Source organism: Aythya marila, assembly GCF_965140915.1.
Source record: "Aythya marila genome assembly, chromosome: 5".
Taxonomy (NCBI): Eukaryota; Metazoa; Chordata; class Aves; order Anseriformes; family Anatidae; genus Aythya; species Aythya marila.
The window spans coordinates 53,718,320-53,738,462 of record NC_139046.1 but is presented as its reverse complement, the minus strand read 5'-3'; the positions used below and the strand labels follow the sequence as shown (position 1 = coordinate 53,738,462).

At 41.2% G+C, this 20,143-nt stretch overlaps 1 protein-coding gene across 3 annotated transcripts in view; it reads right to left on the bottom strand.

Annotated features, from left to right (window-relative positions):
* Positions 1 to 12,899, bottom strand: part of NAV2 (neuron navigator 2) — a 397,581-nt gene extending 384,682 nt beyond the window's left edge. For 2 of the 3 annotated variants that reach the window (XM_082761144.1, XM_082761146.1), the window contains exons 1-2: positions 12,229 to 12,310; positions 11,369 to 11,993 (exon numbers count right to left, since the gene is read on the bottom strand). In XM_082761144.1, coding sequence (XP_082617270.1) covers positions 11,369 to 11,458 — 90 coding nt within the window. In that variant the 5' untranslated portion in view covers positions 11,459 to 11,993; positions 12,229 to 12,310. Of the gene's footprint in view, positions 1 to 11,368; positions 11,994 to 12,228; positions 12,311 to 12,746 lie in introns of those variants that run through there. The other variant, XM_082761145.1, reaches the window with a different exon arrangement.
* Between the last annotated feature and the right edge of the window lie 7,244 nt (positions 12,900 to 20,143).

Sequence of the window (20,143 nt, the reverse complement as noted above, 5' to 3'; positions counted from 1 at the left end):
AAAAACAGAACTGCAAGAACTTGCAGGAGCAGGAGGAAAAGCACAAGCCAGCCATAGCTCTCCTCCACCACCATCCAGCTCTCCCTGGTCCGGAGATCAGCCCAGGACCTCGGACCCACACTGGGTCCACCAAGGGCTATGCTGCCAGCCAGATTCATTTCATCTACCAGAACTAATATTCTGCTCTTTACAGAGGTGCTCACATGCACCAAAAACCTGAATAGCTACCATTAGGAGCTGAAGATAATTATCTGCAGGTCAAACAAAGACAGAACAGTTCCACAAGACCATCATCAAGATACTGCGTTTATGCCGTTATTGGCTACACTGTATGTTAAGAAAGCTTGATTTTTTGTTTTTGCTAGCATCACTCAACCCTGTCGTTTCTAGGTTTCAAGATGCTTTGCAAACTGAATTTTGTCCCATGTTACAGATAGGAGAGCCCAACAGGCAGAAACCTTTTATGCTACCTTATGAACTTTCCCATAAAAAAGACATTGTGGGCCAGGAAAGCCAGAAGAACCCTGTAGGATTTGCAGTTTATACCTTATCTGTCAACAGTATTGCCTCCTAAATCACACGGTCAACAGTTAGGACACTGTCACGAGGCAGTATGTATATTCAGGCTCGTATTGATTCTGTCACAACATTAAACATCTTCACTTCAGATTCAGCTACTGCAGATGATACTAGGCCACCCACCATCAAGATTTAATGTTCCTGGCTCATCCTAAAGCCATGGTCTATGTGCACAAACCCTAGTCTGTACGCTCATCCACCTATTTCAGTGTTTCAACATGCTGCACTACACCCAAAGTTCATATGAAGACTCTACAAGGTGAAAAACGTCCCCTATACTCAACTTTCATCCTCTGCCAGCTGATTATTATGGCACATCATTTGACTTTACAAAGCATGCATCCATGTATTTGCTTTCCCACTTGATAAATATTTATGAAGATTTTATTCCAGTCCTAACACATACACAGTATAACTAATCTTCTTTTTATTTAGTCAAGGAAAGGAGGTTAAAGGAAAACAAGTTTAAAGACAGGCTGCTCCTATTGCTGAGCACAAGCTCCAAAAGTCAGCATTTTGAGTGAACAATGAATGTTTGGAACGCAAATTCAAAGGAAAAAAAATTATTCACAGAAACCAGAAATTCCAGGATTCAGGCACCTACGTCATGTCACAAACAGCTTTGCAGCACTGAGATAGCATGCAAGATTAACATGAGTTTCACAACAACGAAGCGTGGTAGGAACCTAAAATTACAAAAACTAAGTATGTTTGAAAGAAAGATCTCTTCTGGTGTTTAGCGATGATTTTCTCCATTTACTAGCACATGAGCTGTAAGCCTAGGTAACATTAAAGCAGTATTTAAGCAACTAACAAACTGACGCAACGTCTACTTAATTTAGTATTTTATATTGACTTTAATCAAGTCATCAGTTCTGGCCGATAGGGAAAGAACACACTTCTTTCAATAACTCAACTACCACCATCTCATTTTTATGTTGTAGACCAATGGGAAAAAAAAAAAGAAAAGGAAGTGAAGCCCAGTTCCTGTCAGCCTTGCAGCAAATTAACTACAATCCAAGTTATCTTACCCAAAATCTAGCCATTTTGTGCTCCAGTTTCTAACCTCTCTTATTTCTGTGTTCACAGGCTGTGCCTCAAAATTTTGAGTATCACAGCACTAAATCGAGACATTTTAAAAAATCATTACCTTGTTTGACGTGATACAGCAAAACCACTGATGAAAACAGTAGATACTGGAATTGGAAAAACTCAGAGAAATACACACAAATAACACAAGCAACTCCATCTGCCTTGTTACATTTTTGGAGTAGTCATATCAGATGTATGTTGTTTATTCAAAACAAATCCTCCAAGTCACTGAAGATCTGATAGTCGCTGCTGTCATCACAAGGAAGAACTGAAGACTTCAGAAAATAAACAAACACAGTGCAAGCTAAATGTTTATAGCATGTAGATTTCTAGTTTTCCACCTATAAATGAGTTTTTTTTTCTGTAACAAGCTTACCTCGTCTCTATTGATTTCTCAACTTACTCTATTATCAAATCTTGGAAGCTGCTCCCCTACCCCTCAGTTCCCTTGAACGCATCTCCTTTTTCAGGAGCAGAACACTAAAAAACAGCTAGACAAGTCTGAGTACATATTTATTACCATCAGCGTGCGATAGCCTCAAGAGACATCCATGCATCATATTCAGTTAGCAAGAAAAGGAAGCAGAGTCTTCAATACCATGCTATTTTTTCCCTAATGGCGTAAGGACAGGCTAATTTGTAAGGCAGTTGATTTCTTTCTAATGGATGAATGACAGCCTTCTGTAAAGGGAGGAAGGAAGACTCTTCTCTCACCGAGTTTTACTGCCACTGGAATGTGCCAGGAGCCTCTTCCTGCCAACCTCAGGCTCCCAAAGACAGGTCTGCTTCCCATCAGAAGCTGCAGCAAGCTGCTGAGGAATACCAGGAAGGTCTGGATATCTCCACTGGCTCAGTCCCTCCTATAATACTATGCATTGGCCATTGCCACCTAAGACCGTGGTTCGCTGTCTTCTCCTACCTCTGAGTCACTTCGCATCGCCAGAAAAAGAGGAGAGAGAGAATGAACTGGTCAAGGGGAAAAGTGCCACAGAAAAGGAGAAAAAAAAAAAAAAGCTCATAGATATACTATTCCTTCCAGTTTTCATCTGCAAAGAGAAAGGAAGTTTTGACTTGATCTGGAAAACATGAAGACCAGTGAGACACCACTCTGAAAGCAGGTTGCAGGTTAGAAGAATAAGTTCAGGGAACTTAGTCCAGCAGTTTCCTATCAGTTAGGCCAGTGTAACTTTGAACAATGTTGAAAGAAATATCAGCTTTCATTTCCAACACAGCTATTTTACTACTAGTTTGCATTATGTTCTAAATGCTTCTTTCAGCAATCCTTTGAAAATGATACATGAACTTAAATTCAGACAGACATACAATGCTTTCCAAAGAGAAATGCATAGCCAAGAAATGCATCTCTCTCACTTGCAAAAAAATCTCCTTCATCTGCACTAGCACAGAGCCACAAGCACGCATCAATATGTTTTAAGATGTAGATACAGTACTACAGACAACCCAAATTTAATTTCTTTCTCAAAGAATACATCATAGCTTTATTGCTACTTGAAGTCATTACTAATATTTTTCTTAAATATCTGAGAACTGCTGCAATATTATGCAAGCATAAATAACCTTATGCCACATCTGTCAAACTATACTATAAGCCATCAGAAAACAAACACCAAAACAACATCAAAACCCTAACATTCAGAGCCTAAAAACAAATGCTGAATAAATGCATGTCTGTCTCTCTAATGCCTGCCTTTCCAACAGACCCCTGAGGTAAGCTTAGCCTTGTGATAAGGACTAAAATTAGTAAATAAGTCAGTATTATCACCGAGTCTATTCCCTTTGCACTCCTGCCCCTCCTTCTTCCCACTGCCTTTGCCTTTCTTACCCCTCCCTTCACTAGGGATATCAAAAAAGATAGCCGAGCCCTGGTGTGTCAGACTCGCTTCCAGGCACAGACACTGTGACAGGCAATATCTGGCCACTATGAGGTTCCCAGCTAGTTAGGTTTTAAAGAATTTAATATCACAGCCCACACATTATTCCATACTACAATTACTTCAAAGCCAGAGGCTATCCATTTGCATAATAATGAACATTTTTCTAAAGAGGTGCGCAGCAAACTACAGACTAATGAGTTCTAGTGCATGTTATCTAAAAGTCACGCTTGCTGTATAAAAATACTTTAATTAAAAACACAACCTCTAATTTTTACCTACTTGTACCTTTTAAGTAACAGACCGAGACAGACACCTGCTCTATTAAACAAACAACAACACAGGGCTCACTTCCACAACACTGACTTGAAGAAATGCACTAATTTATTTACGTTGGACTGCTCACATGTGTAAGGACTGCAGGAGCAGGCTGGCTACGTGCGCTGTGCATCAGTAGAAAGGCATCCTATAGCACAGAAGAGATGGTTTTGCTACATTTCAAACAAAAAACATGGGAAATACGGATGTTTCTGCTAAATCTCAGCAGCAGATTCATCAGCACTGTAAAAGAAAGGAGGAACGGATGAGCGCATTTCACTGCTGGAGAAGCATCTCCAAGGACACTCTGGAACCTGATCATTCCAGAATAAGTTTTGACAATCTAACCCAAACCAGAAGTTTGTTAGGCAGCGAGTTCTCTGTAGCATCCTATAATCCGTGTTTGATAAGAGTGCAGCAGGCTTTCCCTTTTCAGCATTAAATACATTTTTTTTTTTTTTAACTGAGTGTTCTTTATGCTATAATGTATATGTATAACACACTCTTTATATTATAAAGTTTACTTAGACTATATAGTACTTATATTTACTACTAAAACTTTTGGCTTTGATATCTCTGAAGTTAGATTGATGGAGCTGTTATGATCCTAGCAATCAAATCCTAATTATTACAGCAGGACGTGCAGAGTTGGAGTAACAGGGTCGCTCACACGTAGCACCTTGGGCAGCACAGACCGGGACAGCACCATGAAAGTCCCCAACGCAAGAGCTGCACAGCATGTGCAAAAAAATGAGAAAACAAAAACTGAACACCTCAAAAGCTTGGGGAGAGCTGCACCACCGAGTCCAACATCAGAGCTTTGGCTCTGGAGCTGTCCCTACCATTCCTCAGGTCCCAACCAGGAGCTTGGAAGGTGAAGACAGCACTCAGCGCTGAGCACTGCCCACCCGCACAGCCCACTGCTGGCTGGAGACGCCCCCCGAACCAAGCTGCCTGGCTGAATTTTAAAATGTCCTGGCTAATTCATGCCCATTAGAGCCCATGGCCATCAGAGATCAGGTGAATGGTGTCCCATGCCTCGGGGTGTGAAGGCCCTGTCAGCGGGGTCTGAGGCCAGCCTGGCTCATCCCACTGCCCCGACACAGCAGCTATCGATCAGCGCCGCGGGTGCACGGCTCACCGCACAGGCTGCTGCGGATCTGTCCCCACAGATCACACCAGCATACTCTTAATCTGTCATCACCCGAGAGGAAAAAAGGCCAGTGTAAAACGAGATGCTGCGGAGATGCATACAAACAGGGACATTCTTGCAGGTGAGGGCAGCAGTTTGGGTGTCTTGTCAGCACCAGCCCCCACCCCTGTGGGGCTAAATGGCCCTGTGTAAATGCTCTTCCACACAATCATTTCCAGAGGCTTTCCAGAATTTGGTAATAAAACCACCTGCTTTGGCAGAGAGACAGGCTCAGCTCTAATGAACACAGTCTAATTTATCCCCCTGCTATACCCTGAGTTAAGATAAAGACCCAGAGCTGGGCATTCCACTAGAACAGCACCATCAGGAAGTTTGCAAAAGGCACTGTAAAGATTTTTAACAGATTTCCAGAGTCTGTCCTCAGCAGTGTAACATTTCACACAACCAGTCGTAGAATCATAGAATCATAGAATATCCTGAGTTGGAAGGGACCCTTAAGGATCATCAAGTCCAACTCTTGACACTGCACAGGTCTACCCAAAAGTTCAGACCATGTGCCTAAGTTCACAGTCCAATCTCTTCTTAAATTCAGACAGGCTCGGTGCAGTGACCACTTCCCTGGGGAGCCTGTTCCAGTGTGCAACCACCCTCTCTGTGAAGAACCCCCTCCTGACGTCCAGCCTAAGTTTCCCCTGCCTCAGTCCATCAGTACACAGCCACAACAAGCAGCAGCTCTTTGTCAGTCTGGTCTCTCAGCTGGCTGCATCTCCTCATCAACTTTACTCTCTCTAACAGAAGCTTGAAGATGCGTTAACGTGGAAAGCCAACACTGCCCTTGGTCACTTAACCCATCCATAAAATCAGGATATTCAAAGCACACCCAAATGATTGAGAAAGGTACGAGACAAAGTTGTGCAACAACACTGTGCTTATCGATGGATGCTTTTCATATCCTTAGAACTTCAGGTGAACTCCTAAATCAAGGCAAAGTTATTTTAGGCTAATAAGCTTCACTTGAGGTGAGGAAAAGAAGGGTCTCAGTGAGCACAGGATTTTTTTGTTCATTATTTTATTCTCGCTCAGTGTAAGAAGCGTCCTTTTGCATCAAACTAATGCCTTTGAGAATTTAATTGAGCATTGTCAGGCTAGAAGAGGATGGAAGCATGCCAATGCACATACCCCAAAACACTCCAACATACAGGGATTCCTTAAAGCTAGATTTACTCTGATGCACACAAACTGCATAATGTAGTAACACAAACAGCTTGGCAGACACGAGAGAATCATTGCACATCAGGCAGAAGTCATTATTTGGATTTAGTTATCTATTCTTGAGGTATCCCCTTTCCTCCTTATGATATCGCATAATTAACATCTTGAATATCTCGGGAGGCACCCCTTCAGGGATAATGGTTTGGAAGGAGGCTCCAGAACGTTAACAGCTGAAAAACAAAATCATGCCTAATATACAAGATTGAAGTGGTTCTGACACCGCCACAACTATAGCTTTATTCTCTGGGAGAGAAAGACCAATTTGATACCATTTATTTACCAAGAAACTTAATTTCAATCATAGACCAAAAAGAAGTTGACCTGAAAGAGGTTTGTGTGCCATGTTAGCACCTAAATCATTGGGACATAAATGGGAATCGCTGTTGTTCTCTTCTCTCCAGTTTTGCAGTAGTTTTACACTTTTTTTCATTTTCAGGCTCTGCATGCCAACATTCAGTCCTTGAACGTGAACAGATCTGCTTCAATTCAACCTAAAATGAAGGTGGATTTTGATCTTTCACTTGGATCACTGAACACCACATAAAACGCTACCCACATAGCCACAGAAACACTGATCTTCTTACGAGTCTCAATATTAAGGTGACCACCAAGAGGAACAGAAATAACTAACCCAGCACACCTCCCTTACAGGACCCACCTATCCATGCCCCATCTGTTTTCGGAGCCATCTGTACCTGTATCACAACTTACAGCATATGTACATTTGCTACGTATCGTTTACTCCCTTTCACACAACAGAACAGAGGTAAAGACCTGTAATTTGCACAAGTATCGGTAAGACCTAAAGAAATCACACGTGAGCTTTTTCATTTACAGGAACACAGAAGGCTTGGGGGAAGAGGAGAGGGCAAAGAGCCGGCCAGCCAACAGCACCACACCTGAGCCAGCTCTGGATGAGACGAGATGCCACGGCCACCTCCAGTGCAAGCAGTTCACCGCTCGCAGCCCTGTCTTTGACAGGTCTAAATCAGCACAGCTCCTTTGGGCCACATCTTAATGTAAACTGACACAAGTTGGAAAAAGTCACCCCCAATTTTAAAAAACTTGCGCAAGTGCAGTTCCTTTTACCAGCCAGATATTACAACAGGCATCAACAGACAAGATTCACTGTTTACCTTATAGAAATACATTTGACAGCTGTAGCTGACACTGTTTCTTCATCCAAGAAATTTCGTTAAGACTCTAGCCTGATTAGGAAAGGACTGGCAATAATGAAATCACACTTACTCCTACAGCTTCCTCATTAAAACCACTACAGAAACAACTTTAAGAGGAAAAAAATAAAAGAAAAATAAATACAAGATACTCTGTAACAATCACGAAGATTCAATTTTACATCAATTTTACAATGTGAGCAGAACCACTCATTTCTTTGAGCCAGTTTCTTAACAAAGAGTGGCTTGAAACAGTCACAGACAGCATGCCCAAAAAATGGGTTTCAGGAACATCTTAAATGCAGCAAACATATGACCTGCATGCAGAAGCTGAGAATGAGAGAGATCACCAAGACTCATCCATGCAACCAAGCCCCAAATCTGACTCACTGAAAGTTAAAAGTAGGTATTTCAATTATCTTAATTACAAGAAAAATATACAAACCCCACAGTTAAGAACCAAAACCTTATATCAATCGGTATGCTTACAGAAGGTTTTCAGTATTTGTTAGATGAAGGCATGACCATGACTTTCTTCAGTTCTTCCACTCGGTGAGTTTGTATTGCATTTCTTTTTCCAGAGGAGACCAATTAGCAACGTTCTTGAAGCACCACACCGCAGCTTGCCGTTAATTCCATAAGCTAAGGCTTGCTGCAGTTTATAGGGGTTATATTTGAGTGCTTTCACACTGGCTTGACATCTCAGCAGCAATCAGCCGCTTTAATGTCTCGGCACAAACACCCACCAACAAAACGGCACTCAGCCCACGCTGCCCCACCTTAAACACTACTTGTTCTGTGTAACAGAAGGTCAATACCTGAGAGACCACTTATGCTTTTTAAGCTGACTTTGACAGAAGTCAGAAGTGTAACAGAGCTACTAATCCAAACGGTCAATCAGAAAGACTGGGAATGAAGGCTAGAAGCCAATTGAAGAAATATTTCCTCTCGATCCTCAACAGAAAGTGTGTTTAAATGAGAACACAGGGAAGAAAAGTCTTCCATGATCTAGGACAGCTGAAATACACCAAGATGACTGTAGCCGTGTCTTTTACCTGCTTTATAGTGATGTCCTCAAGTCCCCTCTGCAAAGAAAATCCTAACTGCCAAGTTACTGGTGATGATTGACTGTCCATTTTTGCTAACATAAAATAATCTACACACAAATTCAACAAGCCTCCAAAATCAGCTATGTCATCTCTTGCATTGAAAGACTTTGTTCCCAAGGTCACATATTGGCATAAAAACTGTTTGCTTATTCACATTAGTAATCCGACTACCTTCAGTTGGACCACTTACACGGTTGTTCAAGCCGGTCGTATTTTTTAGGGCTATATTACAACTTGCAAAGAATTTGGCTTTGTAGTTCTCATCACAGCCAACCTAAGTTGTGCTGCTAGATGCCAGGCTACCCTGAACATTAAAGTACTTTTAAAGCCTGGGTGGAAAGCTAATTCCACCTCTACTGATTTCCGTGGTGAAATTTCTAGTTCAGCTCAATTTCTAGTTCTTGCAGATCAGCCAAACTGCAAAAAGCCAAGCCTTGTACCAGTAAACAATAAACACAAATACTAAACCTTGTCTCGCTTTGATCAATAGAGGGTATGAAGTAGATACCTAGAAATATGCTTACAAAAAGAAAAAAGCAAATCATGCAACGTCTTCATTTCTATACCATAAATGAAAATCTAGCTTTCTGGTACTTTACTTGGGGAAGATATGCCAGATGCATCATTGATTGGCATATATACACACACTGATTGCTTACTGCTTCAGAATCACTAAAGAAACGCTGACTTTATAGCCATAAAATATGCCATTAATAAAAAAAGAAAAAAAAAAAGCATTTGTCTGATTTCAAATGAGCTTGGTCTTATATCTTCCAGTACTAGTCTCATTTTTCAGTAACAGAATTAATCATCAGTAGACACTTCTAACAGCCTTGGATCACAAACACATTTTTTCCAATAAGAAATCAAACAATTTTAAGCTTAAGAACATCACAGTTTACATTATTATTCAACTCCACCATAACAACTGAGTCGTGTCAACACTTTTATTCCAAAATTATTTTTCCCAGTAAACACAAGTCTGAAGCTCTCTTCAGTAACCTTTCCCTGGAAAATTCAATAGGAAATGAAATGTAATACTCTATTAAGACTTGTTTTGCAAACAGAAGTGAGAGAGATCACCCAAGCATGAAGAGTCATTAAAATGGATCTTACATATATCATTATAAATTTAATAATCTCCATGACGGCTAGAGTTCAAGTTAAAATGAATGTCAGCAAAGCATGACCAATTGATGTTATCCCAGCTGCCACTGAGCCTCACTTGGGGTTATATTATACTTTCAGAGACCCTATACTACATGTGTACCAAATACCCAGAGCCAGGAGCAGATGGGAGATGTAGGTTTCTATATCTATCAGCAAGGAGAGGCAGACATCACGGCATATTAATTTTGGGGCATCCAAACAGTCAGAGTCTACTTTGGTGTCTCAGGTCCCAAATGTTTTTCCCATCTACTCGATAAACAGTACACTACTGCATGCCTGAGGAAAACATAAAATATGAGTGGCCTCCAGAAATAAAGTCAATAGAAGGATTTTATTGCTGCCCTTATTGATTTTCTTCAGCTCCAAAAGGCTTCCTTGAAAAAGCAGAAGGAAGACCGTGTCAGCTTATCAAGTAACAGATCACGCTTGGTGCAATTAAAATATATTTTGGAATTCTAGTCGGTTGCCCAAATAAGTACTCCTGAAATGTCATTCTTCTGAGGAAACAGCTATGTTTTATCTCATTTCTGAAAGTTTTCCAAGCTGCTTTGATTTCTAATGGAGTGACAAAATCCACTCTGACTCCTCAGTAGACTCGAACAATTTGTGACACATGCCTCCTCCTCTCCAAAATTAGACAGCACCGTTGAACAGCAAAATAATATTTGATGGTCCCTCGTACCCCCCACCCCAACTTATTTCACATGAAATACAAATCATGGATAAAAGCCACAGGGAAAGGGAGCTCTTCACACAAAGCCAAGTAACAGCATTGGTTTTTGTTGGTGCTGTTTTTGCTGTTTTAAACCAACAAACAAACCTGCATGGAAAACAATACAAATGATACATACAGCAAAACCACGTCAAGTGTTACCGTCTGTTTGACTGGTACCAGGAAAACAACTTTGAAGCCCCAGTTGTTCGCAAGCTACAGTTTTTCAGAGATGGCAACTTCATTTAGGTCAACTTAATGCACAGAGCCAATCAATTACCATTAAATAATACAATGCCACCTTGACACACCAGGCTTCCACAAAGCACTTGCGCAAAATGGGATCTGTCAGCTGACATTAAGTATGTTCCACTGTGCATTTTGAGTTGTTTCAAGTTGGTCACATCTGGAAACCACATAAAAATGATAACATTATCATCAGGACAATAAGGACACTGACAACCATGCCACGCTTTCAGCAAATTTACTGGCCAAATCCCAACAAAGCAATTTTTTTAGTCTCCCTAGCAATACCAGTAAGAGTTAAAGCTACAACAAATCAACAATTTAAGTAGACTTAGCAAGAGTCAATGTACCTCTTTTACACCACAGATCTCTTCACCAACAACTAGCCAACATTCTGGAGATATCTCCCTTACTTTACTCATATTGCAATTTCCATTCCCCTCAGCTACTTGCTCCATACATTGCAAGAAGTCTGAACAGAAAGACAACTTTTTTTTTTTTTTTTTTTTTTTTAATATATAGCGAGAAGAGATCTGCTGCGGGCTAGGCACAGTGAGCAGCAACTGCAGCTGACAGAGGAGTTATAAGGAGCTCTTCTGCCACTTGCATCTCATCCAACAATTTAAGCAGAGAGGCCTTTTGTCACTTACCCTTTTTTGATCTTCCAGTCCATGTGTCACGGGCTTCCTTTTCTGATGTTGGCTGGATTCAGAGCCAGGTTCCATTTCCCAGCTACACATACTCCTCCGGCCTCTCTCAGCTTTCCCTAAAAATCCATAGCACGAACAACAACAAAAATCTAAAAGTAACTTAAAAAAAAAAAATAGCAAGCGGACTCCTTCAGACCTCGTCCATGCTTTTTGTCATCCTTCTCAGTTCCTGTCTGCCATCAGTGCTCATTATCTGACCGGGCAGCCCCTCCGTGAGCCTCTATCTTCTATTTCAGCTCAGGCGTGGGGTTCCCTTTCCGTGCCTTACAGAAGGATGACCGAGCTGAATCCGGACCCAGTACTTCGTGCCACATTATTGCTCCATCAGCAGCCTCTTCAGTGCATTGCTGGCACGGGTAATTTATACGTCAATAAAGGTGTAAATGTGCATTTAATCCACTGCGTTGAGATTATCAGCATCCCTCTCCTGGGCCGCCTTCCTCCCATAAATCAATGTAAAAGCTTCCCGGCGATAATTGCCTTTTGCCCATCTAGCAGGTGCTAATTGCGTACAACCAGCCGCGCACGCCTGTCATCCTCTTCTCGTACGCATCCACACCAACACCTAAGAGGAGAGGAGAAGCAAAATAAATAAATAAATAAATAAATAAGTGCATTTTGAGCGGGCTGACCGGGCGGGTAGCTGCTGACGCTCCCTGCCCGCGCCCCCAAGCCCCCCCAAACACCCCTCAGCGCCTTCATGGGGGCTCTCCACAGACCGCCCGCGGGGCTCCTGCGGCTCCAGCACCCCCCCGGAGCCCCGCGGCTGCCGGGCTCGAGTTGCGCCGCGGTGCCGGTACCTGACGCTGGGCAGCGCGGGGCTGGGGCCGCCCGGCTCCGGCTCCGGCTCCGCAGGGCTCGGCTGGGCTCCGGCGCTGCCGCCGCCGCCGCTCCTCGCCCTGCCGTTCCCCGGGCAACCGGCCCCGCCCCCTCGCCCCCCACGTGGGGCCGCCGGGCCAATGGCGGCCGGGGGCTGCGGCCGCGCGAGGCAATGAGAGCCGCGCTGCGGGCGGGAGGCGCGCTGGCCACGCCCCCTTGCCGAGGAGGCCACGCCTCCCGTGGCGAGGAGGCCCCGCCCCCGCCCCGCAGCGCCGCCCTGCGGCACAAAATGGCGCTGAAGGGCCCGGCCGGGCAGGGGGCGCGGGGCTGCTGTGAGGGGGCGCCCAGAGAGCGCTCGGTCCTCTGGAAGCCCCAAGAATAAGAAATTAAACCAAATGGGGGAAAGGCGGTGGCATGTTGGTACAGGAGGTGCTTTATAATGCATTAGCAACGCCGCTTCTGCACCAGGTTGCTGCTTTAAGCACATCTTTTAAGGTACCTGGAGGAGAGGAGGTTTTCTCTTTGGAGGAATCCTCGGCTGTGGAGAACTGCACAAGCATCACCCTCTGTTTGCTTCCTCTGCACGCATGATGTGTTGGGCGCTGAACACGCGGGTGTGCTACCACCTCGCCTGCCGATTTGCATGCCAGAAACTGAACATTTGCATTACTGGTTTTGTACTCCTCAATTGCAAAGCAAGTACAGCGATCTTCCGCGCCTTCCAGTTAAAGGTCAGCTGCAAATGTATGTTCCTCTCTGGCTCAGATTAGCGAGACATCCAGCGTTTTATGAATCAAAGGAGCACAAGGCATGTTTGTATTGATTAAATGTTGCAGCCGCACCGAGAAGCGGTAACACACAAGATGTTGCACATGTGTACTCTCACCGATGCTTACAACCTAGACAGGCAAAGACAAGAGGAAAAAGAAAAAACACGTTTTCATCTCTGTTTTAGAAGCAGGAAGCTATGGCGCAGAACTGATGAAAGGCGTTTGCCAAAATCGGCTCTCCAGACTAACATCAGCATCTTAACCACAGGCTATTCCCCTTCTTGTTGGTTCTTACCCTTTTGATGTGTTGCAGCCTGCTAGATAGGTGAAAGTAATCGTGTTAAATTACAGACTTGGACTCTAAAAAGATAATGATCAAAGCCCAAGTTCTCATGTCAGGGATGAGAACTGAAACCCGGAGCAATTTCATGACTTCAATGGACGTTAACACAGTAGTCATTTCCTTATAAAACAACAGCTAGCAGTCATTGTCCTGTAAAAATCAGTAACAGCACTTTTTAAATCCACACCTTTGGTTCACAGAGTGCCATTCACATCCCAGTTGCCATTAAGAAGCCACCTATTATGTTCAGAGAAATGAAATGTTGCTGCGGTAGGAGCGCCAGTCTGGGACTTGGGACTCCCGAGTCTGTCAGATTTCTGTCTCCTAAACCCACACCGGTTACTGGTGAAGAACACTGGGTCCCACAGGATAAAGCTAAATGCCTATCGTGGGGATTTCCACTGCAAATGCAGTAAGTCAAAGACTGTCTTTAACTCCATATGAATTCTGACAAAATAAGCCCTTGGTCTTTGCTGAAACTTCCAAATCCACAATAATTAAAAGCAAACTAATAACACTGAACATGCTTTGGGGTTGTGGGCTCAGCAAGGACAGTAAGATCAGGCCCAATGCATTTTTAATTACCACTGCAACACAGCACTCATTTAAATTAAATGAAAACTACGATGCCATAATTGCACTGCTCACCATACGTATGAAATACGAGGCTTCCTTTGTAAGTGCATATTTTATGACACTACAAAATGTCACTGAAAGTTCAGTTATAAAACAGTAAAAGATGCCTAAAAATGCTGAGTAGCATTCATACTCTTAAAAGACTAGCATTTTAGAATAAGTAAAAAATAAGTTTCCTAATTAGAAAACAAAACATTCACAAACAGCTACATGCAATTCATCATCTAAGGAATTTAAATAATTTAACTTCAGATAATTCAGCTTTGATCCTTATACTGTAAGAGTCAACATTTCCTGAGGTGTTTTCATAGACTTTTCAGAACTATCTTGAGTTCATTTGTCTGTGCGTCTGCTTCAGGGTCTGGTAAAACATCGTTATGAAACCGATGGCTGCAATGGTAGGGATGTTTAGAGAGCAAAAAAACAGGGATGTTAAAGTAAAATAGCAAGGCTATCAATAATTTTTCAGGCTCTGTTACAAACCTTTTAGCTTTTGGCTATAGCTAATCAAATTGAATGTTCATATAAGTTCCGATTTACAGCAATGAATTCTTAAAAATGTCTTATTTTGCATTTTTTTAAATAGTACTGTATAATGCACGTACATTAAAAAGAGTTGTTGCTTTTAAGAATCTATTTACCTCTATGAAATCCAATATTATTAGGTTTAGTCTTTGAAAGGTTAACTCTTTAGATAGCTAATAGATTTACTCTGTGACAGCCAGATGCTGTCATTCTTCTTTTTTTCCCCCAGGAGTGTTTTATTATTTTTTTTAATTTTTTTTTTTTTTTTTTTAACTAATAAAGATTTCTTTTTATAAAATGAAGTCAACTGCTCATTTATTAATGGAGCAAGATCGGTATCTAACATCTTAGAAGCTGCTTCACCAAATTACTTCTTCTGTAATCTGAAAACCATCAGACAAAAGAGAAAGTTCAAATGCTAAAATTAAATGGGAGATTTGAAAGAGAAGGGGCAGCTGTTCACTAAGACTTATGGCCACCCTACACTCATTATAAAGCGGGTACCCTGACCTCTTTGGGAAGAAGTACTTAAGTAGATTCCCCAGTATAGCTCATAAGGACAGATGTTTATATGTTATAATATACCATAAAACCATGTTTCTAGAGTATTTTTTTCTGAGCTAAGACTGTTTCGCAGTTCCTTGTATTTACTTGGGAAACATTTTAAGACAACCCTCTTGATCAATTACTGCATTGCTAGCCAGCATTTTTTTTTAATTTCAGAGTTGTCGCTTGAATTCCATGACTACAAGACACATCTTCTTAAAGTAAGTAACTTCATGCATGGCTTGTATGCGTGCACAGTTAGTTGGTATTTTTTGTAGTCTGTCATTATTACAATCTTTGCAGGGATTTGTTAGGATCACTGTGAGACACTGCCCTGAGATTTACTATGACTTCCATACTGCAGAAGCAACTTGCTCGTTCCTTTAACCAGCAAATATGTTCTTTCAGGATATCAGAATTTCCTAGTAAGTGGCATTTGCTATGCTGTAATTCCCTCAGTATTAATGGCATTATTTTCAGAATAAGCAAGTACTTACTGTGCCTAAGGGCTTTGAAATCTTGATATTGGCCAGCATGCTTTGGAATAAAACAAAGGTGAGAAGATGCAATTTTGCTCACATTTGTTTAATCCTTACTTTCGCAGGTGAGGCTAAAGGCAGGCATCGGTTGTTTGCCTGTGCTCTCAAGGTCTTCCCTGAGCATCTACCAGATGTGGTGGCATTCTTAAAATTCTCTCTGCCGTTAAAACGTCCTTGGCCTCTGACGCCTGGCCCAGCCGCCTAATTGGAAACAAACCCTTTCTCAGGCTGTCAAAGGAAGTGGGATGCACAAACCTCACATCACACCAGCCTGGGCCTACAAGTGCATTGTAACCAGAGGATTCGTGCTTGGCTCTAGGGGCACAGTTAACCATGCACAACTTCACATTGCAAAAAGCTTATTAATTGTTATTAAGCTTATAAAATGGAAAGGGAAACCAGCCAGCTTCAGTCCATCTCTGAGAAGCCAGCCTGACCTGGTATACGCCTCATGATTTCCAAGACAGAAATCTTTATTTTGCTTGAACAGGGCACCCTGAGTTTGTCTAGGGAGATCCAAACTTGTCCAAAGCACAGTTTCCATGTCTTCTTCTATCTGAACTGAATCTGTCTTACAAGTTAGTCATTCAGCCTGTGACACTGTAAAAGGTTACAGACTGCATACAAACATGTTTAATGAAGCTGAATACTGCAAGCATAAGCAGCAAAAATATTTTGTTTATTTAACATTTACACACACTCAAGTAAAAGCTTGTTAAGTTTGGTTGGCTAAGCTTGTTTTCAAAAGGGACCTAGAAGGCTGAAAATTTTAAACAAATCAGCATATGCATAACAAAACAATCATTCATGTTAGCATTCTAGTTTAGTAAATGATTAATTTTCCTTTGAGGAAGAATTGGTGCTAAAACAACGCTAGTCTAATGTCTAGTAGCAATATTACAAGCAACTCAGAACTCCAGATTATATCAACACTGTGCATATGTAATACAGGAGAAACTTTCAGAGTCTGAACTTTAAAGAGAAATCTGAATAAACATGTGCTTATTTGAGTATTTGAATACGGATTCAAACTAGCTGCTCACCACAATTGGCTTGTAGATATCTGCTCTGCCTGCATAATAAACAGGTCACCAGAGTTTTCTACGCACATTAAATGGCTGAACTGGAAGAGCAGAATAATAGCACAACAGCAGCACAAAGGAATTATTCTGAAATAAATCAGCTGTGGTTGGAAAAGTTCATATAAACTCCAATGGGATGATGAGAAGTGCTGCAATATCTTTTTAAAAATATGACTAGCTACTCTGCTCTGGACAACTGGAATCAGATCATCGTGGATGCTTTAACTGAGTTCTGAATAGAGGTTTGGTGGTAACATGGGGGTCTGCACCGAGAGTTTTCTCTTTTCTACTTGTCAGTAAAGATTGCAATAACACAAAGCCTTACCCAGCTGGGAGCCATAAGACCAGTACTGGAGAGAAAAATGAAACCTTCTGCAGAAGGTCGGTCTTTTCACACTGGCTCAGAAGACAGGAAACTGATCCTTTCCTCTTGGGGACAGTGAAAGCCAGTCAGTATGAGGATGCCTGGTATGGGTTAAGAGGGCACTCATGAATGCCTGAGAAAAAACAATTTTCTGCAGATTTTAATTAATGGCTACAGGAGAGAGGAAAGTTCTTATCTAAGCAGCATAGGAGGAGGACATTTAGTATCCAAAACAAGAAGCTGAGAAGGTAGCCCTTATTTCCTTACCCTAACTCTGTCCTTAAATAATGCAGTACTGCAATGTCTTGAAAAGGCCGTTGGCTTGTTTCCCACAGGCTCATTAACAGTTTGTACCCTCTACCTGATTTCCCCTGCAGGGAAAAAGAAGTTACTGGGAAGGTCCCTGCACAGCCTTGTGGTTACAGAAAGAAATTAAGCTGGAAAAAAAATAATCCTTGTGCCCCAGTAGTAACGTCTGCACCAGTTTTTGAGAAGATTATTATGGGGTGTTGGATTTGGGCATATTAATTCTTCTAAAGATGACTAGAGGCTTCTACAGGTTTTAGATTATAATGGAAACAGAAGCAGCTGAGTTCATGGATGATCTAGTGGCTCCATACAGAAGCTGGCAGGATAAGAAAATCTCCAACTGGATAAAGCCCTGAGAAACTTGGTCTGATCTTAGAAGCTAACCTTGCTTTGAGCAAGGGGTTGGACCAGATATCTGAGGTCATTCTAACCTGAATTATCCCATGAACCTATAAAAGCAGAGAATATGCTTTACAGAAATGAATGCTGATGTTAGGATAAAAAATGGTTCCCACACAGAAAACAAATTATGCATTTTGGAAGGACTGCGTTATGCCAGTTATTTTACAGTCTAAAATTACACAAATCTGATAGATTTCCTAATCTAAGCCTATGGAGAGTATTATGAATCTTTCAGCACTGGTGCAGCCCAAGAAGATTCAGCTGGATTTAACCATTTTAATTGGGGAAGCAGTGGGACTGTGAAAAGAAGATTTAAACCATTGCTAAGAAGTTTTTACATAAACTATGCTAATAAGAAAAAGTCTTTAAAAAATAGACATTTACAACCTTAAGTTATCTGTACATCAAAGGAGAAAGCATTTACCTCGATCCTAAGGTAAGTTCATATCGATCACTACAAAGATCACGGAACAGGTGAGCTAAGGGACGGAAGGAGAGCAGTTGTGGATTCACATTTTTGCTTTAATATTAATATTTTGCACTTCTATAATCCCTTTCATCTAAGGATTTCAAAGCACTTTACAGACATTAATGAATTAAGCCTCACAGCAGTCCTGAGAGAAAAGGTAATGATTGAAAGATTGTAACTCAAAGAGATTAATGGATAAAAGTGGGAATAGCATTCCTAAAATTTCAGATAGCACTTAGAGCATATGGAAAACCCACTATTTTCCTCTATTTATATCCTATGCACCTTCAAGGCAATTCATCATACTGCCAAAAATTGTTCAGAAATGTTTACAACTGCTTATATACAGACAAAATCTGTTTGGATAACAGCGATAGAAGCAGAAATAGACAAGAAATAGATTAGTTTGAAAAAAAAAAAAAAAAAAAAAAGTTGTTTTGAATATATTAAATTGACAGAGGCAACACATTTTACAGAGTACATTTGTGCTGAAAGGGATTTGCTTTACAAATTACAAAGTTTAGGACCACAGCTTCATCTGAAATTCTGTTACTTGTTTTGATGCTATTGATACACATTTTGAAGTGCAGACTAGGATGCTTGACATCCTCCTCAATCTAGCCACGAATCCAAACAGGCAGAGGCAGACTGAAAAAGCTCCTGACTTAAGTTTCCCACCATTACAATGCCATAATAAAAAGGTAAAATTCCTGCTTATTTTCAAGTCTTCATCACAGTACTGAAAATTGTTAACTGTTTTGGCCTAGTCAATAAGAAGAAGATGAGCCCGGACAGACTATAATTTGATGAAAATATGAAATAACATAAGAAAGATCAGTGGAGTTAGAGAACTATTCACAGAGACCACAGCGCATGGAAGGAGTCTTGGCACTCACTGGAACTGAGGCGGGGAAAATGCACGGTATACAATACATTAAAATGCACTTACACCTTTAATGCCCAAATTCCTCTGCCTTTGCTAACCTGGTATGCTTCCAACATAACCATAAATATAATTATCTTGATAGTTAGCAGAATTTGTCACAAAGGATGAAAAGTCCTGAGAAATTATAAAAACTGTATTTTTCAGAAAGCATACAAAGCCTTTAATGCATGGGGTCCTGGAATTTGAGGAGGAGAGCAGGTATTCTATGAAGCCTTGCATCTTTTCTTCCCCTTTTATGTTTTCATTGGTCACAGATACACTTTTCCTCTCAAGCATTATTTAGTTCTCCAAGACGTAAACAAGTCATAAGCAGAATCCAAAGAGAAAGTGCCATGTATCTTCTAAGAAGATTTTGTGCTGTAATCATTTAATGAGAGATCTCTTGATGTACAGCCTTCAGTCAATGAAAGAGTCAACAATCATGTTAAGCGCATGTAATTTCCTAGCTCAGAAGTTCTTGCTGTCCTGGGGCATTAGGAAATGAACCTCTTCACAATTTTTTTCAAGGTCTTTTTTTTTTCTTTTTGAATAATTGATTATTCATACTCTGAGCAGAACTAGAAACTAAGAAGTATCTGCTTACAGAGAAAATAGGTTCACATCAATCAAGAATACCCATACTTAACAAGTGGAAGCTCATTTCACACTAACTGTAAAGAGCAAACAAGACCTGAATTCTGATACATGGATACTACCTTTCATTTACAATTGTGGTAATCATGCTTCAAGAGTAACATCTAAGCTTTTTTTTTTTTTTTTTGCCTTTTTTTTTTTTTTTTTAAACACTATAGGAGGGCAGTGCCCTAAGTGCTCAACCATAAGAGCTCCTCAATCTCTTTGGCCAGCAACTGCTTGTTTCATATAAAGAGCATCATTAAAAGACTAGCCTCCCCTTTGCTCTGCTCTGTGCTGCTACATCTCTCTGCCTCTTCAAGGAGTATGGCAAGTTGAAAAAAAAAAACACC